The sequence below is a fragment of the Alternaria conjuncta genome, assembly GCF_024043145.1.
Source record: "Alternaria conjuncta strain BMP 0040 chromosome Unknown scaffold_12, whole genome shotgun sequence".
Classification (NCBI taxonomy): Eukaryota; Fungi; Ascomycota; class Dothideomycetes; order Pleosporales; family Pleosporaceae; genus Alternaria; species Alternaria conjuncta.
Window position 1 is genome coordinate 1,032,982 of NW_026250101.1, and position 23,600 is coordinate 1,056,581.

Below are 23,600 nucleotides of genomic sequence, written 5' to 3' on the forward strand. Positions count from 1 at the left end.
CCGCCTCGTCCCAACAGGTAAATGGCGGTCGCCGTGGACCGACAAATGCTAACCTACCGAATAGCTCGATGCGACTGCGTTGCTACATCTGGTGAAGACGAGCAAGGGGTTTCTCGAAACCGTCCGGCCTTTTCTCTGGAAGGATGCATCTTTTGAGCTGGCCAAGATGAGACCTATCGACGCTAAGCTCATACATGGGCAATTTCTGCAGAATTACACCATGACTCTCAAACTGCGATTTGACCTCTCAGCGAGATCTAAACGGCTTGTAGCTACGAACTTCCGCCAACTCTGCCACTATGGAATCCGTATGTCTAAGCTGCACATACTCACATTCTGCGACAAATCCGCGCTAGACTTGGCCAGCTGGAAGTTTCTCAAGACAGTATTGACCTCGGAAAGTTCGACGCTTAGTACGACTCTTCGGACCATACAGTTTCCCCGCACCTCACCGAAACGAGACATTGTCAACCCCCTGGAAGAATTCTTGCCCATCGAAATCTATCAAGATGGTCGACCGCGGCGTACAACGAATTGTTCGGCGGCTTTCGAAATCCAGACGCCGGTTTCCGAGCATAGACCTGACGGCGTGCTCACCATTAAGATCAACGGACGGACGAACAGGCTTGGTGACGTGTACAGAGAAGCCGCATGGGGGACCTACACGCCTGTCGTCAAGGATTTCGTTCTGAAAGTGGCTCGTCTATGTGAGGATGACAAGCCTCGTCTCTCATCAGCCAGCATCAGCCACGACAATGCTGATACCTATACTGACGTTGGATATCTCATGAGCGATGTCGGGGTTGGAAGTATCGACAAGCCCGCATCTGTGCCGAAGATCAGCTACGATACCATCAATTTCAAGCATTGTCCATACGGCCGACTGCGCAACAAGTGGGAAGATCTAGATATGCTCAGCATCAAGGATGTCACTTTGACGGACTGTCAGAATGTCCACAAATTCTTCGAAGGTTGTATGGGTGCCGATGATCCGCCACAAGTCCAGCGCCTCATCTTTCGTTCACTCGACGATGAAGACATGATCCATGTGAAGGATCATACTTATCTCACCGAGTTCGTCCGCGACTCAACTGAAATTGAGGAGCTCAGCATCGCCACGGCTACATATTGGGAATTGAACCCTGTCCGCATGCTGCATGACAAGTCTCACCTGACCGTTCTTGAGTTCAGTGACGGCAACAAAGATATCCATATCGATTTGCTTAGCGAGATCGTGGTTCTATGTCCAGCGGTCCGAGAGTTTGGCATGCGTTGTTCAGCGATTCAACGTGTCTTGGAGAAAGGAAAAATTACCGAGGCATTTCGTCAGAAGGTGGCCGCTATCGCCAAACAGCTGGTCAAGTTGGTCAGGCTCGAGACGGTCACGTTCGTGTATCGCACGCTCGGTCAAGAACCCAATTTCCGTCATGCCCATGAGGTTGTTATCGGAGACGAACGGTACAAGATTGTGGCAAATGAGATCTACCGTCAGCTTGTCGAGGCCGCCAAAAAGGCTGACCAGCCATGCATCATCAAGACGATCCAGCTAAAGAGGCAGTTATATCAAGAGGATAGAGGTCCAGTGTCTCTCACCATTAAGCTGCCTGAGGCCGTGATCCACGTTTTCGAATATTGAGTCTGTTTCGACTCGGCTTCTTTGAGGACGACGTGTGTGGATGACATATCAGAGACGATTGTTACCCAGGTACAAGATATATAGAGAAGATAATGAGCGATGAGGTGGCAGAGAAGATGGGCCTGAGGTGCTTGTCTCTTACGCGATTCGCTATACGCAAGAGCGGGAGGCAGCATCTCTCGATTTATACTACTCAAGTATCAGTGCAATGTAACAGATGAAGCCAACCGCATTACTCCCTCGTTTTGGTAGCCCAACATCTCACCACTACGTGATGCTGTTCCTCTTGACTTCTCGTACTACTAGTGCTACGATAACGAATTTGGGCATAGTTGGCGAGGGCTCCCTGGATACTCGGAAAGGGGTCCACATTGACCTAGAAATTGCCTAGTCATTCATAACTGATAGTGTGCATACTGCAAACTGCGACACGAATTCTAGCATGTCTGAGGTCCGTGCGCTGTTCTCGCGCATCGAGCATCCATCGCCCACCAGAGCGACATGATCAACCTCACGACCCGCTCAACCCACGCCACGATGAAGACGTCACTCGCCACCCTCTCGTCCTTTGCGACGCTCACAAGCGCGGCACGCCTGCTGCTGCAAATCCCGAACACGGTCCTTGTCAACCCGTCCACGCTCCCCTCGACCACGCACGCAACGCTCCAGTCCTCCGGCCCGCCCCTTGATGCCTATCTCACGCGCTCCAACACGTTCAACTTCAACAATGTGAGCGCTGGAAGCTACCTTGCTACCGTGCATTGCCGCGACTATGCGTTCGAGCCACTGAGGATTGATGTCACCGTGGAGGAGGCGGCAGAGGGCAGCGGGGAGAAGAAGGAGATGATCAGGGCATACCAGACCTTCCTGGGTAACGAATGGGATAACAAGGGAGAGAGCCGCGGCGAGGGCGGTAGCGGTCTGGTGGTTGAAGCCAGGCCGGTGGGAACCAAGTACTTCTACCAAGAGAGGCAAGGCTGTAAGTTGGCATCGCGACAATGCGCAATGGGGAGATTGTGCTAACACGCTGCAGTTTCGCCGCTGTCATTCTTGAAGAATCCGATGATTCTCATGGCGATAGTGTCCATGGGTCTCATCTTCGGCATGCCCAAATTGATGGAGAACAGTAAGTCTCTCGGCAGCCCGTTAGGTACTGCCAAGGTTACTAACACACGCGTAGTGGACCCCGAGATGAAAGAAGAATTCGAGGAGATGAAGAAGAACGGCGTCCTAGGCTCCGGAAACACCAACACGGCATCGCAGTTACAGAACTTTGACCTCGCCTCGTGGATGGCCGGTAAGACCGACTCGGGCAGCGCGAGCGCACGTACACAGAGTCCTGCAGGGCAGACGAAGAAACGATAGACAGCGGACACACAGGGTCTCGGAGGACAGCAAAGCGCTCAGGTCCTTCGACACAGAGTATGCCTATATCGGCAGCGAGCAATATACACTATCATCAAGCTAGGACTGCGTTCTTGACTTATAGAGGAAACGCACATACTGCAGCAACTCGTCCGCTCCATGAAGGTCTCCCATACAGTCTCCAGCATGAGCAGGAGGATTCTCACAGAACCAGACATCAGGCGACTGCTAGCGGTATCCCCATGCACATGTTCTTATCGCTTCGTATTTTCTTTCAGACCTGGCTGTCTGGGCGAAAGCCATCACAATGCTTGATTTCTGACTCATCTATCTAGGATCACACAGATAGCTGAAGAGCCTCTCCTCGCACTCAAACTTCGTAGACATGGCTCGCTCCTTCCTCATCAATCAGGAACCAAGGAACCAAAGCAGCCTGTCTCACACAAGCGGTCCTACTATGTCTTGGAGCTGTCGTTTCATGAAACGACATAAGCTGAACTCCAGCTTCCACCCCGCAGCTTACCCAGGTGTTGTAGCTGCTTATTCACGCTCTTGACTTTCCATCTCGACCAATCGGGTAGGCGCTAGCCCCCGTAGAGGCAAGCCACCACACTCTCGACCCAACGAGACAGCGTCGGTACAATTGCGTTGCACAATTCATATAGCGTATCTGGAATCCTCTCTTTATCTCTCCCAGTTATTTGCGCCTTCTCCTACTTTGTGATGAGCAAGATGGCTGGTATTCCGCACATGCCGGCTGCTAACATGGACGATCCAACAAGCACGACAACAAGCGCACAGCATGACCCTCACCAGCACCATCATGCACACATTGGTCACCACACGGGCAAGAGGCTGAAACACTTTCTGAGACCAGATGGAAGAAAGGTGCACATTGCGAGTTCCCCCGATGAAGCAAATCACATGAGGAGGAAGCTGAGCAATGCGAGCGAGAAAGAAGACTTCGACCTAGTCATCCATGGATCTCCCGAACATGTTAGTTCTACACAAGAATGAGAGAGCCATGGCATGGAATATTCGCCCTACTAACGCACACAGATCGAAGCACTCCGCCACACCCACGCCCACCACACTGCGCACCACCGTCAACTGCACCAGGACCACGGCGACCTAGCCCAAGAATTCGAGCGCGTAATCCGCGACCTCGACACCCTCTCCACCGAACTTCACATGCTAACCTCCCACGCCGTACAACTCGACGCCAACTTCTCCAAATACGGTTACTCGGCCCATTTACGCACCAAAGAAGACAGCCCATCATCAGACTCCCTCGCCGACTCCTCCTTCGACAAAGAAACATGGTACTCTGATCGTCAACACGGCACAGCCATTCACTTCTACCAAAAGCCCATCGTACGACAATACTTCCATAAGGGCCTGCTGTGGCGCGCAAAAGAAGCACAGGAGGTAGCTAGCTACGAACTCTTCATCGACCTCTTCTACGTGGGCATTATTGCCATAACAGGCGATTCTGCAGCTGAACATCCCACCGCTCAATCCCTACTTCGCTTCGCAATTACCTTCATCATGGGCTGGAAGTTCTGGACAGATATCGGGGTGCTGGTGTCGTGGTTCGATAGCGATGATGTTATCAGGCGGGTATCTGTGCTCTTTCTGCTCACGTGTTTGTTGGGGTTTACGACGAATATGGTTGAGGCGTGGGAGCAGACTTATGCGCCGCTTGTGGGCTTCTATCTCGCGGCGAGACTGTTTGTGACAAGCTGTTGGTTTTGGTACGCATGGCGTATTCCCATGGTGAGGGGAAGTATGTTGGGGAATGCGTTACTCTCTTTGATACCGGCGGTGCTTTGGATGGCGAGTGTGAGTGTGGAGGAACCGAAGCGACAGGGACTTATTTGGGTGGCTATTCTGTTTGATCTCTTTGGTCAGTTTGCCATGGTGCTACTTCAACGGCCGGGGTCGCCCATCGCGCGGTTCGTGCCTGAGTCTTGGAAGAGGAGTCTGGAGTTTTATCCCGCGACAAATATTGAGCATCGGATTGAGCGGACGAATGCGTTTGTCACGCTGGTGTTTGGGTCTTGTGTGTTGGGCTTGCTGTACCAGAGTAGTGTGGCGATGGGGATCAATGCGTTCTTTGGGAAGGCGGTGCTGGGGTTGGTGCAGACGTTCGTGCTGAACTGGGTCTACTTTGAGATTGACTCGTTCAATCTTCATACGCATGCTATCCGTCGACATGTGTTCTCTGGTAAGTTAAATACCCAAATCCTACACCAGGGCTAACGATTGAATCAGCTTTGACATGGTTCTCCGCCCACCTCCCCTTCATCATGTCCTTCGTCCTATCCGCATCAGCCCTCGGCGTCCTAGTCCGCGCCCACGACACCGCCTCCGCACCTCTGGATTCTCTATCCAAAACCTTCATTCCTCGTTCCGAAGACCACATCTCCGAAGGCCTAGTCTGGTTCTACTGCGGTGGTCTAGGCATCTCAATCCTCTGCCTCACTGTCATCTCAGCAACACACGTCCACCGCACGATTCCCAACCAGCGACTCCGCAAACCCGTGCGTCTCGTCTTCCGTGCCGCTGTTTCGGTCATCATAGTCATGCTTCCCCTTGCGCACCTCGATAGCCTGCGGTTGATAGCAACGACCACGGGACTAGTCGTGTCTGTGCTGGTGCTTGAATTGGTCGGCGTGGCATGCTGGGGTGAGAACTTCTTCTGGGAAAAGGAGTGTAAGAGGGATCAAGCGACGTATAGTGCGAGGTGTGCAGTCAAGAGAGAGGAGTTGGAAAAGAGTGTTAAGGAAGGGACGGTTGTGGATGTAGAAGAGATTGCGAGGAGGGAGGGTGGAGAGAAGGGTGTTGTTGGTGTGGTTTGAATGGACGTGATCGGGCCAAATCTTCGATATTTAACGTTTGTGGTACTCTGAAGAGTATGTCAAAATGTTCTATGTAACATCGTGGAATGTGTGTAATTTTACCATGAAAAGTTATTAGATGATTCAGATGTCGTCGCTAAATGCCACATATATGTTCGACATGAACACACAGACTCGAACATAGGAAAAAGATCGACCACCAATTCCCTACTCTTCATCTCCAGCCTTGGTCTTGTTTTGTTCGTCATGAAATCTAATCGTTCTTCCAGGAATGACTCTTTCAGCTGGATCCGGCGCCTCGCCGTTCTCACTACCAGCCTTTACTCCTCCTTTAGGCGCCGCACCCTCCCCATCCGAGACCAAGGCGTTGACACTGGCCATTGGTACTGGTGGCTGACTAGCTGAGCGGCTCGTACTAGGTGCTCTTGATGTAGCTCTCGATGTACTCGCCGAGCTAGTCCCCGAACTGATTATAGACCTGCCGATGCGCACGACGCGGTTTGGCAGCGAGTCGCCACCGTTGCGCGACCAGCCTGGACGGCGGCGAACGCGCGCTTCGGCATCCGTGATAGTCTGGTCATTTCCCTCGATGTGGAAAGCTGGACCGGTGTCCTCGGGGGAGGCAGAGCCGGTGCGGGCAAAGGACAAGGCCGTGCTGAGGGTGCGGGGGATGAAGAAGCCAACTTTGCCGAGAGGAATGGATAGACCGTGAACGACCTGTGACGTTAGCATACAAGGTTCTGAGATCATGGAATGAGAATGAACTTACAACCGAGCAGATTACCAAGAACCAAATAACCACGTTCATGACTTCCATCAGGTATGCAGCATCTTCCCTGACTTCGCCATCGACTTGGATCTTGGCGAGAAACTCGAGACTGATGTAGAGGTAAAAAATGGCGCTCACGCCGATGGGACCGAAGAAGCCCACGAAGAGTGCTTGTCGCTTTTGCTCAATCTGATGGATCTGTTTGTGCATGGCGAAAATGATGGGCAGCCGGCGAAACAGCAGTACGAGGATGCCCAAGGGAATGAGTCTGTAGATGGGAATGACAGGCGAATGCGCGAAGAGGCGCCACGGGCACACAGCGCCGAACCAGATGAATATGGATACGTTCAAGAGCATATCGATAGTAGGCTGGAATGAGTCGTCCATCGTTTCGAGGCGGAACCAGTCATCCCAGGTAAATGTATTGCCGGCGATAAAACAGGCAAGCACGTCGTCGCTACCAATCATGCCGCATGTTCCAACAATGAAGAGCTAATTCTGCGGTCAGTAACTCTCACATCATCAAGACTTGCATGAGAAACTTACAGCCAGGGTGATTGCAAACACCAAGAAACTCTCACGGTCCACGTATTTCCGCTCTTCAGCCCAATGCAATAGTTCCTTCGCAATCCAACCCACAGCAGCTCCGTAAACCACACTGAGTATAATTGTGTAGCCCCAAGTCTCACCGAACCATAAGCCTACTGCGACTCTGGTGCTGTTGTCCGAGCCTTGACCACCATGACCAATGTGCTCAATAAGGTAGAGCGGTAGAAATAAGAACGGGTACCCAAGGCCATCATTGGCTCCCGATTCAGCCACGATAATCTTCTGCAGCTCTTTCGGAATGTTGGCATCCGCAAACTTTCCCTTGACGATGGAGTTGGACAATACAGGATCCGTCGGCGTGACACAGGCGCCTACGGCCAGGGCATGCAGGAAGCTGATGTGCGGGACCATAGCGAAGACGAGCAGACTTGTCACGATCCACATGAACGTCATGCCCGGGCCGAGTAGCAGAGCTAAACTCTTCCATTCTGTCTTCAGATATTTTGAGGGAAGCTGCACACCCGCGAGGACAAGTTGGACGCCTAGCACCAGGCGCGTAAAGTACAAAGTGATGGTGTCCAGCACTTCGACATCGTTGAGAGCGTATTCTTCTGGTTTGATCCAATTTGTCGCATGTGGTGAGAAGATGAGTCCAGCGATGAGTGATATTACTAAACACACGCAGATTAGCTATGCGCTCTTCTTTGCCCAAGATTCTCATGGTCCAGACCCAGGCGGTCAGCAACTTACAGGCTTCACTAAGATAATAATGCTCTTTCATCAAATAGCTGACGAGACCGAAAAGCGTAATGAATCCTCCCAATGTCGCACAGACAATGTTGAAGTTGTTGACCGCCAAGGTAGGCATGGCTGGCCACCGAACCCTGAACGGACCCTCAAAATCCGGCGAACGGCTATGTCGGCTTCTTCGATGGCTCTGCTAAACTCTCGGCGAAGCTTGACGGCAAAGCTTAACAAATATCTTCTTTTGCTTCCCAAGGTTGTATGAGACGACTGAAGCGACTGCAAACCTCTCTTTCTTTTGCAGAGTGATGTTCGCCTTTTATGTAGAGTGTTGTGGTCGATCCGTGGGGTAGAAGTTAGCGTTTCGGTGATACTGGGGCGGTCTGCAATCACAAGACACAGCGACGCCAAAAGCTTGGTGGTGGTGACAAGAGGCTTGGTCTGCACAAGAAAGCAACAGGTGGTAGTATAAGTGGGAAATATGGGGAGTGGTTGGCATCCTGGAGAGATCGCGACGAAGGCGAACGTGGGTCGCACACGCGTAGCGCCTTGGCTGACGGCTTGTACAAGGCTGTGTGAAGGCTTGGTATTTTGGAATTAAATACCTCAACCTTTACAGACATGCCACGGGACTGATTTTTGAACAACCTGGCGCGGGTACCGCTTCGATTCTCTACGTATCGCGGATCACGTGCCAAAATCGAGAAAACGTGTCACAATGCTTATTTACAATCCTGATAAAGCCCAATATTCAACCATGACCAAATGCACATCTAAACGTTCGCTGCTGCTGCTACCTGAGGACCATAGCCGACTTGTGGGTATGGCTCACCTGGTGCCATGAAGTTTGTCTTGGGGTTCTTCTGGGCCTTGGCTGCCGAGCAACGGGCCATTGTTGGCGAGCTATGTCATGGTTAGTATTGTGCAGCAATGGGGGCAGCATCATGGATGTGACTTACTTTCTCGAGATGGCATCTGTGAAGAAGAAGTTCTCAATGGGATTCTTCAGCGCTTGACCAGTCGCTTGTGCGCCCTGGTTCTGGTCTACCAGCTGAACCTTGCTCAAGCTGGGTAGCGATGCGGGCTCAACAAGGTCGTATCTCCTGAGAGCAGGTGAGATCTCTTCCATGCGGTCACGCAGGGCCTCAACATCGTCGTAGGGCAGCTCGGCGCCAAAGTACTCTGAGGCTGCTCGCACGATCTTCCAGTCTTCTCTTGAAGCGCCGGGAAGGCCAACAGCAGCACGGGTCATTTGTACACGACCCTCGGTGTTGACGTATGTGACCGACTTCTCGGTGTATGCGGCACCAGGCAAGACGACATCGGCGAGCTGTGCGCCGCGGTCGCCGTGGTGGCCTTGGTAGACAACAAAGGCGTCCTTGGGGATGTCGGCTTCGTTGACCTCATCTGCGCCCATAAGCCAGACAAACTTGGCCTTGGTTTGGGCGACCTCAGATGAGGGAACGGTGAAGCCAACCTCGTAGGCGCCAGTTCGGGAAGCTGTTCGCTGCAAGATGTTGTAGCCGTTCCACTCCTCGGTGTGGAACTTGTCCTTGTTCTTCTCGACAAAAGATCCAACCTGCTCGTAAATCGACTTAGCGTCAACGTGCTCAGTGACACCGCTACCGACGATGATCATGGGCTTCTTGGCCGAAGCCAGCTTCTTTCCGAACTCCCCAGAAAGAGCGCTCTTGAGGTCGTTGGCGTTGCTTCCAAGCTTCTCGTACTCGAATGTGCTCTCAAAGTCCTCACCAACGTAGCCAACCTCAAGGTCTGTCCTCAGCCACTGCTTCCTGATGCGAGCGTTAAGAACGGCGGCCTCCCATCTGGGGTTGGAGCCAATGAGGAGAATGTAGTCGGCATCCTCAACACCGTAGATCCTGGAGTTGAAGGAGTAGTTTGACTTGACATCGATTCCGTGAGCGATGGGTTCGCTGCCACCGGGCTGGTCAAGAGCCAGGTTGTCTGAGCCGAGTCTGTTGGCAAGATCCTTCATGGCCACCAGCGCCTCAGTCTCGACGAGGTGGCCAGCCACGACCTTGAATTCGTTGCCCTTGGGTGCGATCTTCTTGTATGCGTTGCCAATCTCGACCAGCGCCTGCTCCCAGGTGGCGGGCTGGAATTGTTCGTCAACGCGGACTAGTGGGTTGACAAGGCGCTGTGTGCTGAGAGCGTCGCAGGCGAAGCGGGTCTTGTCGTTGATCCATTCCTCGTTGATGTCGTCGTTAAGTCGCGGGATGACCCTCATGACCTGGATACCACGGGCGTCGATGCGGATGTTTGAGCCAAGTCCATCAAGAACGTCGATGGACTCAGTCTTGTATAGTTCCCATGGGCGGGCCTTGAACGCGTAGGGCTTCGAGGTGAGGGCACCGACGGGGCAGAGATCGATGACGTTTCCGGAGAGTTCGGTATCAAGGGCGGTCTCGAGGTATGTGCCGATTTCCAGGTCGTTGCCACGGCCGAAAGAACCAAACTCAGGAGCACCAGCGATGTCGTTAGAGAAACGGACGCAACGAGTGCAGTGAATGCACCTATTCATGGAGGTCTGCTATCTGTAAGCCATGTTCTCGGGACCAGACACTGTAGAATCCTACCTTGACCAATGGGCCAACGTTCTTGTCCTCCACCGCACGCTTTCCTTCGAGCTCGTGGAAGCGGCCGCGGTCGGCACCGTATCGCATGGACTGATCTTGGAGATCGCACTCGCCTCCCTGGTCGCAAATGGGGCAGTCCAGAGGGTGGTTGGCGAGCAGGAACTCCATGATGCCCTCACGCGCCTTGTGGACGAGAGGCGAGTCGGTCTTGACGACCATACCGGGCTGTACAGGCCATGCGCAAGAGGCGACTGGCTTAGGAGCCCGCTCCACTTCGACCAAGCACATACGGCAACTTCCAGCAATCATCAGCTTCTCGTGGTAGCAGTATCGCGGGATGGTAACTCCGGCCTTGTCGCAGGCCTGGATGAGGGAGGAGCCGGCTGTTGGGGCGCATTAGAACCGTGTGTGCAGTCACGAGGGGGTGTGTTTCGGCTTCGTACCTTCGATTGATACCTTCTCTCCATCTGACACGGGCGTTAGCATACCTCGCCGCCCGCAATGGGGAGTGGCACAAACCGATAGTGAGCTCAACGTCTGCTGGGCGGCGGGCCGAGGCACTCAAGGCCCGGCTGCCATTGAGGGCTGCGCGGAAGGCAGGCCTCCGCAGCGACCGGATCATCTGTTGCCGCAGCATTGTGAGGCTCTGAAAGATGGCGATGGACTTGTGGCTGCGGAGCTCCAACTGACGTTCACGATGGCATCGCTCAGGCTTGGCGACTGAATAATCCAGCCGTGATTGGCCAAAGCGCCGCTCGCGCCTGCCACAAAATTCTCGCCGGCCGCCCTCCGACCTTCTCTTCTTCACTCATTTCGGGCACAATTTATTGTAGGAAAGTTTGGCACTCAACCTAGCTATCCTCTATTACGTGCCCAAGAGCACGACTCACCGTGCGAGGTAGCTGGAGCAGACGAGGTTTTCTGATGATATCTTGTTCCTTACCAACGTCGCTACATTTTGATTGAAGAAGAAGCTTTGCTTATGTGTGGTGGAGCTTGAGATGGCTCAGCGCTCCATGATAGGTGGTGATGAAGCTGCAGATGCTTCCTACGCTGGTCCTCAGCGCGTTGCTCTCGATGAGCTACAACATGGTGGCCACCACCACTCTTGCCATCATGCGTATGCCGAGGCGGTGTGCGTGCAGTAGAGGTTTTTCCGAGCTTGAACCTTGCGGATATTCGTGAGGTAACATTCGCAAGCAGCCGGGATAACAAGGCAACGGCTTCGATATATGAAGTCTATCGTGCGCGTGTAGAGGGCCGGCCAGGCTTTCATACATGTATGCGGCTCTGCCAACGTCACGTTTACGCCGGGTCACCGCGGACATCGTGTGCGGGGAAACTCAAGCTACCCATCTCACTTCTTCACTGTCACGACTGCATGGTGGTTTCTTCTGATTGATTAACTTTTGAAATTGTTTGATCCCTCAAGGGCCTGCGACAAAAGATCTACACTACACCGAAATCATACCTTGACTGGTCTTTCTAGTCTAATGTGCGCCGCAAGAAGTAAAGTTTGCAGCCTCGTCGGGCGACTCCCGAACGCCGTGGCAGAATAGTCCGCTCTGAAAAATAAGATTCGTAATCATCGCTTACTCGTTGTCACTCTCAGGGCCAACCTCCATCTTCGCAGCCTTCTTAGCTCCGGGAGCATCGATCTTCTGCGGTGGCACACCGAGGCCGTTGTGGTTGCGGAAGAATAGAACACCCTTGCCCTCGCCCTCAGCACCGACGCTGGGCTCGACCCACTGGCACCAGCGGGCACTCTTGTAAAGAGCCTTCAAGAAACCGATGGGACCATCCTTTGTGTCAGAGCGGTAGTGCCTGCCCATGATGGGCTTGATAGCCTCGGTGGCCTCGTCGGCGTGGTAGAAGGGGATGGTGGAGATGTAGTGGTGGAGGACGTGGGTCTCGACGATGCCGTGAAGGAGGGTGCGTCCGATGAAGCCAAACTCGCGGTCGATGGTAGCAGCGGCACCACGAGTGTAGGTCCAGGTGGTGGCATCGTAGTGGGGCAGGGTGGGGTCGGTGTGTTGCAGGAAGGTGATCATGACGAGCCAGTGGTTGACCCACAGGTAGGGGATGATGTACCAGACGAAGAGGTTGTTGAAGCCGTAGCTCTTGCCGATGAAGGTGAGAGCAGCGATGACAAGAGCGATACCGAGGTCGCTGAGCAGGATGAGGTGCTCGTCGCGCTTCTCGTACAGGGGGCTGGAGGGGTTGAAGTGGTTGACGCCGCTGAACAGGCCGTTCTTCTTGCCCTTACCCTTGCCCTCGATCTGGCGCTCGTGGTTGTTGTGGCCGGTGACGTTGGCCATGAGGTACATGGGCCATCCACCGAGCTGCTGGCCGATGGTGTGGAGCAGGGTGTAGATGGGAGTCTCGTCAGCCAGCTCGGAGATCTCGTGGATCGCCTTGCCAACACGGGTGGCGTAGACCTCGCGGGTCTTGGGGACGAAGACCATGTCGCGCTCCATGTGGCCGGTGGCCTTGTGGTGCTTGCCGTGGGAGATCTTCCAGGAGAAGTAGGGAACGAGGAGGAGAGAGTGGCAGACCCAGCCGACAGTGTCGTTGAGCACCTTGGAGGGCGAGAAGGCCTGGTGGCCGCACTCGTGGGCAAGAATCCACAGACCAGTGCCAAAGAAGCCCTGGAGGACAGTGTATAGGGCCCAGAGACCAGCGCGGAGGGGCATGTTGGGGACCGTCTCGGGAGTCACGTAGTTGTGGAACACGTAGAAGGTGGCGGCGAGCGAGGCGAGGTCGCGGGCGACGTAGCCCAGACCACGGATGGCAGAGCGCTCGAAGCAGTGCTTGGGGATGGCATCGCGCAGCTGCTTGATGGTGTAGTCGGGGATCTCGAACTCGTTGCCGTATGTGTCGAGGAGCTTGCCGGTAGCCTTCTTAGAGTGCTGGGGCTGCTCGTCCATCGAGGACAGCGACGTGTTGGAGGCTGAACCCGCTGGCGAGTCGAAGGGTGAGGCCGAGACTGAGTTGGCAGTCGAATCGGCCGTCATGTTCCTCCTCAGCACAGGCTGCTGGGCGCGGGCAGTCGAGGTTGCCATGGTGGGAGAGGTTGTGGTGTGGTGGTGGAGGGGAAAGAGGGTTGGCGGTGGGGAGCAAGCCTGAGCAGTTGCAGCACCAGAGGGCTATCAACTGTTGAGATGCAGGGCAGGCTGCGAATTGGTGAGTGTGCCGGGGCTGGCAGGTGGATGAAGGTCTGTACGACTTTCAAAGAGTGAGCGAGATTAGGTGAAGGAGGGCGCTGTGTGTGCGGGACAGGTGGGAATTTAAACCAGGGCCCTCAGGGCGGTGTCGATGAATTTCTGGGTATGCGCCAGGGTAGGAGTGGGCAGGTCGACGAGCCAGGGGCGTTCGAGAAGCCGTTTCGCTTCGATAATCAGACAGGTCCGGCTCCATCAACTAGCACGCTTTCTCTCTACACCTTGTGCATCTCTCTCCACCCGGCAAAAATTACTTTCACCATTGCCCTCCCTCGCCACCGCACTGGACACGGACAGCTCTGTCCTGGTCGAGAGGCGTGGTACACGGTGCCATCTCCACCGGCATGCGTGTCCAGCACTGCATTCTCTAGCTCCCTCCCGCAACAAGCCAGTCTACATGGGGCCCTGAATTTTCAGCAGATCGCTCTCATCCGCTGGCTTGGCGCGTCGCTAGGCACGAGTATGGCAAGCAGACCGCTTGTTTGTGCCCATCACCACCCGCACTCCAGCGCCTCGCCTAGAGTCATCGCCCGCAGGTACCAGGTGGATATCTGCCGGGCTTGAACTGGTGGCGATTGTCTGAGTTGGCGCCGAATGAAACCCGCTACACTACTGAGTGTGTAGGCTACTATCTCCTGCCACGAGCAAAAGCAATGCGCACTCTACGGAAGCCCGCAATGGCTCGAAAACGTTGTGGGCGCACATCGCAAAAAGTCGGAATGCCTCCCACGGATGGTGCAGGCCTCGCTGCAGGGTCTAGGCTAGCGCGCCAGGCACCATTCAACCAGATTGATTCGCCGTAGACCCCGCCGAGGTTCAGCCTTCGCCCTTCGAACGCGTCTCCACACGTGGAGGGGTCCTTTGGGCCACGTCTCGAGCTCCCATCACATCTGCCATCGCTGCCAGAGGCCTCTTCATGGTGTGGCATCGCATGACGAGCTCATTGACGCTTATCTACTGCGGCTGTTCAGCGGTGGGCTTGCACACTTTGTCGGTCCCAACAAACTATACATCGTCATCTCACACCTAGCTACTGCCCCATACATGTCCAGGTGCATCGCTTGGCGCTCTCGGTTACGCTAGTCTATCTTATCTCTGCTAGCAGAATCTCGCAAGCCATACCACAACGGTCCTCGAACCACGTCGAATTGGCGTCTAGCGCAGTACTCCTCTTACACCTGTATCACGATACTCAGAATCCCTTGCACTCGATATGCTTTGCTCGCGTTCAACGCCTCTTGCTGAGCCTCACCTCCGTTCGGGCCGTTGTAGCAAGACGTCTCACATCTTTCGTCCCGAACACACCCTGATGATGTCAACTTTCTTCTTCTCGTCACGAATTCGTTTCCAGACTACTCCAGTTCTGGAGCTACTTTCAGCCTTCTCTCGGCCAACTTTGATAGGTGTGGTCGCGCTGTAGCGACTAGCACCTGCGTACTCGGGACTTTCACATGCCAACCCCACTACCCATCACCACCGGGAAGTGGATCACGGAGAATATTGGGCGGAGGATCGCCCCTAGAACACGTTCAACGGCTTTATCGGGCCCCTCAGATCGATCCTGGGGCTTGCAACCTTGATCTTGGCGCATACTAGCAACCGACGAGCTTCATTGCCGATTTCCACATGCTACAAACGTCTTGCTGGGGCCGCGATGATATCAAATGCACCGAGGCAGGACTCGTGCTGGAAACCGATCACTCTAGTCACAAGCCCCAAAGGGGCTTTCACATGTCTCCGAGGTACTCGTCACAATCGGTCACTTACCGCATACATGGACCTTGAGTGTAGCACTTCATTCACGATCAACACGATACATGCTACAGTGAAGCACCATTGTTTACTGATGTCCAGTTCTAGCTTTGGGTGTCCTCATACCTCCAAGTGCTGACAAAAAATAGCGGCACAAGACTTGCTTCAGCACAATCAGACATGCGGAGATTATGCCTAGATTTGTCTCGACCAGCGTCCAGAGGCCTCTCTCTATAAAATCCCAAGTTTCGTCTCGTTGGTTGCGTTCGCTGTTAGCAACGGCTGTAGCACGTAGTATCGACGTTATTGTTACGCTAATGATCTCGTCAGTGTATGTACAGCATATAGTGATGGCCACGCCAAGACACTTGTTCATACAAGCCACACTTACAACCCGCCGAGCAAGAATACGCTATATAGCAAGATCATTTCTTTGATTTGGAGCTGTAGTTCCGAGATCTCCCGAATGGGCAATGCCAATACGACCACATCTGTCGATATGTTTATCACGGCGTTTGCTACCCAAAATTCCGAGCTGTCGATGCAGTTTCCTTTGACATCCTTATCCCAGGATCGCTGGATTGGGACGCATTGGAAGATAGTCGCGAAAACAGTGGCAACTCCAGACGCGCCAACGATGGTAAGTGCGCAATAACACATCCAACGGAAGTGGCGTGAGATGAGGATGCTTGAGATGAAAATGCGCTGGTACAACCAGACAACGGAGATTTTGTTCAAGCACACCACAATTTTTTATGGCGTCTGCGCGAGCCAGAAAAACTTGAGGCACATCCGCAGCTCTTCGATCGAAAGATCAGCCTCGTGTCTGCCATAGCCGTACCCAACAGATGCGTGAACAAAGGCCGACATTGATGTGGAGAGCAGCTAACACGTATTAGTCAGGATACCGGCGAGTATACAATGTACTTACCAAAGACGCTACGATCGTGTAGTCATCAGCCCGTAATGCCACATCTCCTCGAACTCGTACGGCAATTCTGGCAACGACCGTGAGACCAGCGACAATGATCATTACTAGGGATGTAAGGAATAATTTCCATCCTTGGTTGGCTTCACCATTTGACGGAAATCCCATGTTGAACGTCATCTCCCTTGGAAGTCCGTATCGTTCACGAAGCTATTCTGTGGGAGAGACATCACGAAGTCGAAGCCTCGAGCGGACAAGGTCATCATCTGAATGCTCTGTTCTCATCCTTCGGTCTGCAACCAGGAGTCTGTGCCGCAGAGCCCACATAACCTTCTCCACGTCTCTATGTCGTGGACCCAACTTCATTGGCTGTCACAACAGCTCATATCGCTCTCAGTGGAGAGACATTATCGAATGTGGTGATCTCCGGGACGGGTGAACCGATCAGTGTTCCTCCGACCCCGGGAAACACATAAGCGACAATCCTTCATGCGTCAGCCTCCCATTTGAGGAAAGGCGTCAAGGAACCTTGCATGCGGCATAGTTGTACAAGCTGTCTCGCAGGGTAGTTCGGATATAAGGACATCGAAGGCATTCCCAGCTATATTCGCGCACGGCAGCAATCGAATCTAAGATTGCGACCAGCGTTCTTATTGCCTCCTACATCTCAGAAAGTACAAGATCCTACGGGCACCAACTTTTATCCGCACCTTTTTGTCGACAGTCGCGGCTCCTGTGAGGAGCGATTAGATCAAGATACATAGTATTGCAACCCTATCGTTATGGCTCTGTGCCACTGAGTTGTCTCTGGCTACGCCAAAGGCGTCTTCCTACGAGCACGTGAAGACCGAGAATGGGCAGATCACCGGCCATCGCTCACCCAAAGCCAACGAGGTCTGGGAGTATCTGGGTGTCCCATATGCGCAGCCACCACTCGGTGCTTTCCGATTCGCTGCACCTCAGAAGTACAAAGGCCAAGGGGAATATATTGCTGCCAAATTCGTAAGCATTTACTTAGCGTTACCAGCCCATGGGATCTAAATGTATTGACGATTAGAACAGGGATAGTAGGCGCCTGGCATTGATGCTGCATGTATTATCAAGCTAAGTTTATGTACAGTGGCTGCCCACAACAACCTCCCAACTGGCCCGCATTTCCTGGATTTACTCCTCAAGCATTGGATGTACTTGACTCCGGTACGAGATCCCAGAAAGAGAGTGTATACCAGTGCAAGACGCCGTAACGACAGGGTCGCGAGTTCGTGCAGCTTGATACACGCAGAGTACCCTTATTCTATCTACAACCTTGCTAACCCTTTCAAGTACGTTACTTTTGACATGCAACACTATCCACACCTGCAAATGGGTACTGATTTGACCCCCTGTTTCAGTTTGCTGGTGGTACTGGAATGCCCACAAGTGAGGACTGCCTTACTTTGAATATTTGGTCAAAGCCAGCCATTAAGTCTGCTAAGGCGAAGAAGCCTGTCTATGTTTTCTTCCATGGAGGGCGTAGGTCATCAGTGGTCTTCCTATTCCCCAGCGTCCACTTGTCTTACTTGAACAGGCTTCGCGGGCGGCTATACCAACACGCCCTTTGCCAATGGCCAATACCTCGCAAACAACGAGGACATCGTCGTCGTTTCAGTCAACTACCGCCTCAATGTCTTTGGCTTCCCTGGTGCCCCTGATGCAGACAGCAACCTAGGATTGCGCGACCAACGTCTCGCAGTGGAATGGCTTCAGAAGAATGTCGCAGCATTTGGCGGAGACGCGAAGAAAATCGTCATATCCGGTCAATCTTCCGGCGGTGCAGCTGTGGACTGGTGGTCCTATGCGTACAAGGAGAACCCTATCGTCCACGGTCTCATGTCCACATCAGGAAACGCATTCAGCTTCCCTATGAACACCCCAGAAAAGCAACGATCCAACTGGGTTGACATCGTCAACCTAGTAGGATGCGGCTCATCAAACGACACACTATCCTGCATGCGCCGTCAACCCTGGGAAGTCCTGTCAAAAGCCGCAGCAAAGATCGCTCCCAGCCCAGGCGGCAGTCCAGTCCGTTCAACACCGCCTTTCTACCCCCTGGTCGACAACGAAACCATCTTCGCCGACTACCTCTCCCGCTCAGCCGCCGGCGACTTCGCCAAACTGCCTTATTTCCACGGCCACAACGACCACGAACAAGGTTACTACGTCATCCCAGCTTTTGCACAAGGTCGAAATGTGACGAAGGCGCAGGGCGACCAGTTCCTCCTTGAGTCCTTCGTCTGCCCCATTTCCCATGAAGCCAATGCACGCATCGATGCTGGTGTACCCACGTGGGTCTACCGATACTACGGCGACTGGAACAATACCCGTCTGTATCCTACATCTGGTGCGTATCACGGGACTGAACTGAACATGATTTTTGGTGGCTCTGCGGATGCCAGTGGCCTCCCTCAAACGCAGGCTCAGAAAGACACTGTTAGGCTTGTGCAGCGCGCTGTTGCGGCGTTTGCTGAGGACCCGAAGGAAGGACTGACGAAGCTGGGCTGGCCGATTTTCGATCCGGAGAAGAAGAGTTGGGGTGAGATTGCTGTGGGGAATCGAGCGGAGATATCGTTTGCGAGACCGGAGAAGTATGATGCGAAGTGTGGGGACGTTGTGTTGGGGTCTTTACAGGGCATGTCGTAAGGGCAGGTAGGGACTGTGCTGTGCAAGCAAATCTCAGCAGATCTTCGCATCAGACCCTATGGCCTTGAAGCACGACGTTCCAATCTTCGGCCCGGTCAGGTCCTTCATGAAGTCCTCATTGTATTGATGAGGTCACTACTGAACCGGAAAATAGCAACACTGGACCAGACCAGCTCGCCCGCTAGTAGTTATTACGTATAGAATTCATGAACGAGGAGGATACGTCGATCTTAGGAGTGTGTATTCCGTTGCGCATATACAGATGTGGTATTCATAGCCTGACATGGATTCAACAGATGACAGTTCCAATGGCATCGTCGGAAGCTGCTCTTACCAGTAACCAGACTCAAGCACGAAGCCTACAATCGTGCTCTTAGCGATCTAACATCCAACTTCCTCCAAGCCAAGAACGCAACCAAAGCCACAACACTGATCCGGCCAACAAGTGCCGTGGCAACCGCCCTCCTGACAAGCGGATAGTAGCCCTCTAACATGGAATTGACTGCAGCGCCTCTCGCCATCATCTTCGCTCTCCCGCTTTGTCCCCACCCTCTTCCTACACCCAAGCCAGCTATGCCAACCTCACCAGGCTTCTCTTCCTCCAAAGATCCAAGCGCTTCACTGCCAATACCTGGGAAGTCCTGGGTGGGCAGCCCTGTCGCATTCTGGCTATTCGTCGTTGTCACGCTCGACGCAGCTGTGCTCATTTCCAAGGACTTCTGCTTCCGGAACCGGTACGACATGGCCCACATGACGAACCGTACGTCCCAGTTGGTAAACGTAGGGTATGTCCAGAGCTCCAGCGCGTTGTGTGGTGGCATGTGTTCTAGAAAGTCGCTTACGACGCCCAATGTCAAACCCCATAGCAATAATGGAGGCCTACGGTCCTTAGATCTTCCCTCGGGGCCTGCCAATGCTTCTCTGATCGTATTTGTGATACTCTGTGGCGCTGCTTCGACGGGTATGAAGTCGGGGATGGTTGCGCAATGCGTCGAGTTGGCTGGTACGAGTTGTATGGCAGCAAACATCATCTTGCTCAGCATGGCTTGTAGGAACCAGCGCTTGATACCAAGTTCAGACTTTGCCAGACGCGCCGAGACATCGGCGTATTCGTGTGTACGGAGAGCCGGCGAGAGAAGGGCGCGAATGGGGACCCAATGTGACGAGGCTACTTCGGTGGGCTGCAGGCGTTGCTGTGGGTAGGCGGGAGAGGTCAGGAGGTAGATGTACGGGCATAGTACCATGAGTCTGCTTGTGGTCAGCCGAGGTTCGGTCGATTATAGTCTCCATGATCCAAGTCTAAGTGATGTTGAGTGTGACGACGTACGGTACTTTGCCCCAGCTCGTCGTAACGATGCGCTGCGGTAGATTGCCGACCGCGATCGCATTGGCAGGGGTCAGATCAATGCCAACCTCTTCGAGCGCTTCTCTAGCTGCTGCTGCCTGGTCGTCCTCATCCTCTGGATCCCTCTTCCCACCTGGCAATGCAACATGTCCGTTCCACTTATCACCAATTCGTGCGGCTCGCTTTATGAAGAGTAGCTCGGGGTCTCCGTGCTTCACCCATTCTTGTGAGAAGAAGGCGCTTAGTGACGACTCAAAGTCGAATTCGGAATGGGGCTGTGCGACAGATGATCGTCTGCGTCGAGGCGGTAAAGGGCTATCGGAGCTGTCAGGCCAATGCGAGTAGTTTGGTTGTATGCGCAGTATGAGGGCTACGGAAGCGCGTTTAGGCAGGTTTGGCGGACACGCGACATCGGGATAGGGGTTCGCGTTGAGCTCCAGCAGAATAGACTGGAGATGGCTGACGAGGTCTTCGGTACTACTATGCGTTGTCATGATGTCTACGGGATCTCAATGCGTTGGAAACGGAAGTACGCGTTCGAAGATGGATGGGTCGGGAGGCCCACGGCACATTGGCGAGGGTGGTGACTTGTCGCGGGTACTGCTGTGCATGCAAGTGACACAAAAAAGAAACGCGCGCCGCGATGAGGTCTAAATGGCGGCGGATGTGATTCTTGAGAGATTCAGCGGCTGATATATGCGTATCGCAACGGAGGACCGAGGCGCGATAATTGACATGGCCATGGCGATTGGCTGCATCGCTCAACTCTGCGTAGAGGAGCTGACGAGCGGTGAGTGGACGCCATGATCGGTACGACACATGGATATGGGAAGACAGGCGATGCACAGCGGGAGCTACGTGTATATCTAAAGGATACGAGCCGTAGTCATCTGGAGTTTGCGTCTCGCAGTCGCGTAGCGGAGACGAGCTCTGGCCAATCGGGCTAAAGCCATGGAGGGGCAGGCAAATGAGGTCACTTGTGAGCCCCGCGACGCCAAAAAAACTCCACAGTGTGTCGTGCGCCATTGTTTTGTACCCCAGATCTCTCTGCTTTACTTGACTGCCTCTCTTCAATTGACAACTGAACATTCAAATCATAGTCAACATGGGAGGCCAAAAGACAGGTAACCACGCGCTTCCAGTACCCATAAATTGCTCCTAACTCTTTGCGCCAGCGATTCTGTCAGTTTATGACAAGACCGGTCTTCTTGACTTGGCCAAGGGACTGCACGAATGCGGTGTCCGCCTGCTGGCCTCGGGCGGCACGGCCAAGATGATCCGCCAGGCCAACTTCCCCGTAGAAGATGTCTCTGCCATCACCAAGGCGCCTGAGATGCTCGGTGGACGCGTCAAGACGCTCCACCCCGCCGTACACGGAGGCATTCTCGCGCGCAACCTCGACTCGGACGACTCAGACCTCTCCGCCAACAGCATCGACAAGATCGACTTCGTCGTATGCAACCTGTACCCCTTCTCCGAGACCGTCGCGCGCATCAACGTTACCATCCCAGAGGCCGTCGAGGAGATCGACATCGGAGGTGTCACCCTTCTTAGGGCCGCCGCGAAGAACCACGCACGCGTCACCATCATCAGCGACCCCAACGATTACCATGACCTCCTTACCGAACTCAAGAAAGACGGCGAGGTCTCAGAGAACAGCAGACAGCGCTACGCGTTGAAGGCTTTCGAGCAGACCTCGTCATACGACACCGCCATCTCCGAGTTCTTCAGGAAGAAGTACGCAGGCGACGGCGACCAGTTCCTTACCCTTCGATACGGCGCAAACCCCCACCAAAAGCCCGCGACCGTCTCGATGCCGGAAAAGTCTCTGCCCTTCAAGGTGCTCTGCGGCTCTCCCGGATACATCAACCTGCTCGATGCGCTCAACGCATGGCCTCTGGTGCAGGAGCTGACCAAGGCGCTCAACTACCCAGCCGCAGCCAGCTTCAAGCACGTTTCGCCTGCGGGCGCGGCTATCGGAGTCCCCCTCAGTGAGGTGGAGCGCAAGGTATACATGGTCGACGACATTGAGGGCATTGAGAAGTCGGGTTTGGCACAGGCCTACGCTAGGGCGCGTGGTGCTGACAGGATGTCAAGTTTCGGCGACATGATTGCCCTGTCCGCTGAGGTAGATGTCCAGACTGCGAAGATCATCAGCCGCGAGGTCTCCGACGGTGTCATTGCACCCGGCTACACCGCCGAAGCTCTGGAGATCCTCAAGAAGAAGAAGGGTGGAAAGTACCTGGTCCTTCAGATGGACCCCGACTACGTCCCAGGCCCCGAGGAGACCAGGACCGTATTCGGCATCACCCTCAAGCAGCACCGCAACGACGCCAAGATCGTCCCTACCGATACTTTCAACACCGTGATTGTGCCCAAGAACTCTGGAGCTCTTCCGGAGCCTGCCCAGCGCGACTTGACTGTCGCCACCATTGCGCTCAAGTACACCCAGTCCAACAGTGTTTGCTACGCGCTCAATGGCCAGATCGTCGGTCTCGGGGCTGGTCAGCAATGTAAGTTCGACAGATCCTATATGGTGAGCAACCACTAATTCCTGTACAGCACGCATTCACTGCACTCGCCTGGCTGGAGACAAAGCCGACAACTGGTGGATGCGTTTCCACTCGAAGACGCTAAACCTCAAGTTCAAGAAGGGCACCAAGCGCCCCTCAAAATCCAATGCCATCGACCTCCTGTGCTCTGGTCTCGTCCCCGAGTCAGGCATTGAGCGCGACGATTTCGAGGCCAACTTCGAAGAGGTACCCCAGCCGTTCACCGCGGATGAGCGCAAGGAGTGGCTCTCCAAGATGGAGAGCGTCGCTGTCAGCTCTGATGCCTTCTTCCCCTTCATCGACAATGTCTTCAGGGCGCACAGGAGTGGTGCCAAGTACATTGCTGCGCCTACAGGAAGCCAGAACGATGGCGCCGTCTTCGAGACTGCTGAGAAGCTGGGTATCACCTTTGTTGAGCAGCACATCCGGTTGTTCCACCACTAAGAAGTTGGTGTGAGAGATGAAGATGATATTTGCTGATGACTTTAACGTGCATTGAATTGGCGAGATGACCAGTCTAAATGAGATGAGATTACGATACCTTCAAAATGTGGATACTTCGACCTCCAACTCGACCATCAGTAAATTGTGATCTATTGAGT

At 54.0% G+C, this 23,600-nt stretch overlaps 9 protein-coding genes across 9 annotated transcripts; 5 read left to right on the forward strand and 4 right to left on the reverse strand.

Annotated features, from left to right (window-relative positions):
* Positions 1-220: 220 nt before the first annotated feature.
* Positions 221-1,636, forward strand: J4E85_008303 (uncharacterized protein; the record flags this gene model as incomplete). The annotated part of the gene is made up of 1 exon (XM_051472529.1): positions 221-1,636. The coding sequence occupies one exon, from the start codon at positions 221-223 to the stop codon at positions 1,634-1,636; it is 1,416 nt and encodes a 471-aa protein (XP_051323994.1).
* Positions 1,637-2,173: 537 nt separating this feature from the next.
* J4E85_008304 (uncharacterized protein) lies at positions 2,174-3,001 on the forward strand (the record flags this gene model as incomplete). The annotated part of the gene is made up of 3 exons (XM_051472530.1): positions 2,174-2,615; positions 2,670-2,762; positions 2,817-3,001. The coding sequence occupies 3 exons, from the start codon at positions 2,174-2,176 to the stop codon at positions 2,999-3,001; spliced, it is 720 nt and encodes a 239-aa protein (XP_051323995.1).
* A 732-nt stretch (positions 3,002-3,733) lies between these two features.
* Positions 3,734-5,862, forward strand: J4E85_008305 (uncharacterized protein; the record flags this gene model as incomplete). The annotated part of the gene is made up of 3 exons (XM_051472531.1): positions 3,734-3,997; positions 4,061-5,228; positions 5,276-5,862. The coding sequence occupies 3 exons, from the start codon at positions 3,734-3,736 to the stop codon at positions 5,860-5,862; spliced, it is 2,019 nt and encodes a 672-aa protein (XP_051323996.1).
* Positions 5,863-6,069: 207 nt separating this feature from the next.
* J4E85_008306 (uncharacterized protein) lies at positions 6,070-8,048 on the reverse strand (the record flags this gene model as incomplete). The annotated part of the gene is made up of 4 exons (XM_051472532.1): positions 6,070-6,579; positions 6,632-7,123; positions 7,178-7,851; positions 7,931-8,048. 4 exons carry the CDS (start codon positions 8,046-8,048, stop codon positions 6,070-6,072), a joined length of 1,794 nt encoding a protein of 597 aa, XP_051323997.1.
* Positions 8,049-8,697: 649 nt separating this feature from the next.
* NUO78 (NADH dehydrogenase (ubiquinone) 78K chain precursor, 5-prime end) lies at positions 8,698-11,158 on the reverse strand (the record flags this gene model as incomplete). The annotated part of the gene is made up of 4 exons (XM_051472533.1): positions 8,698-8,827; positions 8,884-10,472; positions 10,522-10,904; positions 11,041-11,158. 4 exons carry the CDS (start codon positions 11,156-11,158, stop codon positions 8,698-8,700), a joined length of 2,220 nt encoding a protein of 739 aa, XP_051323998.1.
* Positions 11,159-12,113: 955 nt separating this feature from the next.
* FAH12 (Oleate hydroxylase fah12) lies at positions 12,114-13,583 on the reverse strand (the record flags this gene model as incomplete). The annotated part of the gene is made up of 1 exon (XM_051472534.1): positions 12,114-13,583. The coding sequence occupies one exon, from the start codon at positions 13,581-13,583 to the stop codon at positions 12,114-12,116; it is 1,470 nt and encodes a 489-aa protein (XP_051323999.1).
* A 4,248-nt stretch (positions 13,584-17,831) lies between these two features.
* Positions 17,832-19,101, forward strand: J4E85_008309 (uncharacterized protein; the record flags this gene model as incomplete). The annotated part of the gene is made up of 2 exons (XM_051472535.1): positions 17,832-17,934; positions 17,990-19,101. 2 exons carry the CDS (start codon positions 17,832-17,834, stop codon positions 19,099-19,101), a joined length of 1,215 nt encoding a protein of 404 aa, XP_051324000.1.
* A 359-nt stretch (positions 19,102-19,460) lies between these two features.
* Positions 19,461-20,940, reverse strand: J4E85_008310 (uncharacterized protein; the record flags this gene model as incomplete). Its single annotated transcript, XM_051472536.1, has 2 exons — positions 19,461-20,349; positions 20,429-20,940. 2 exons carry the CDS (start codon positions 20,938-20,940, stop codon positions 19,461-19,463), a joined length of 1,401 nt encoding a protein of 466 aa, XP_051324001.1.
* Positions 20,941-21,551: 611 nt separating this feature from the next.
* On the forward strand, positions 21,552-23,442 carry ADE17 (bifunctional phosphoribosylaminoimidazolecarboxamide formyltransferase/IMP cyclohydrolase; the record flags this gene model as incomplete). Its single annotated transcript, XM_051472537.1, has 3 exons — positions 21,552-21,570; positions 21,622-22,959; positions 23,009-23,442. The coding sequence occupies 3 exons, from the start codon at positions 21,552-21,554 to the stop codon at positions 23,440-23,442; spliced, it is 1,791 nt and encodes a 596-aa protein (XP_051324002.1).
* Between the last annotated feature and the right edge of the window lie 158 nt (positions 23,443-23,600).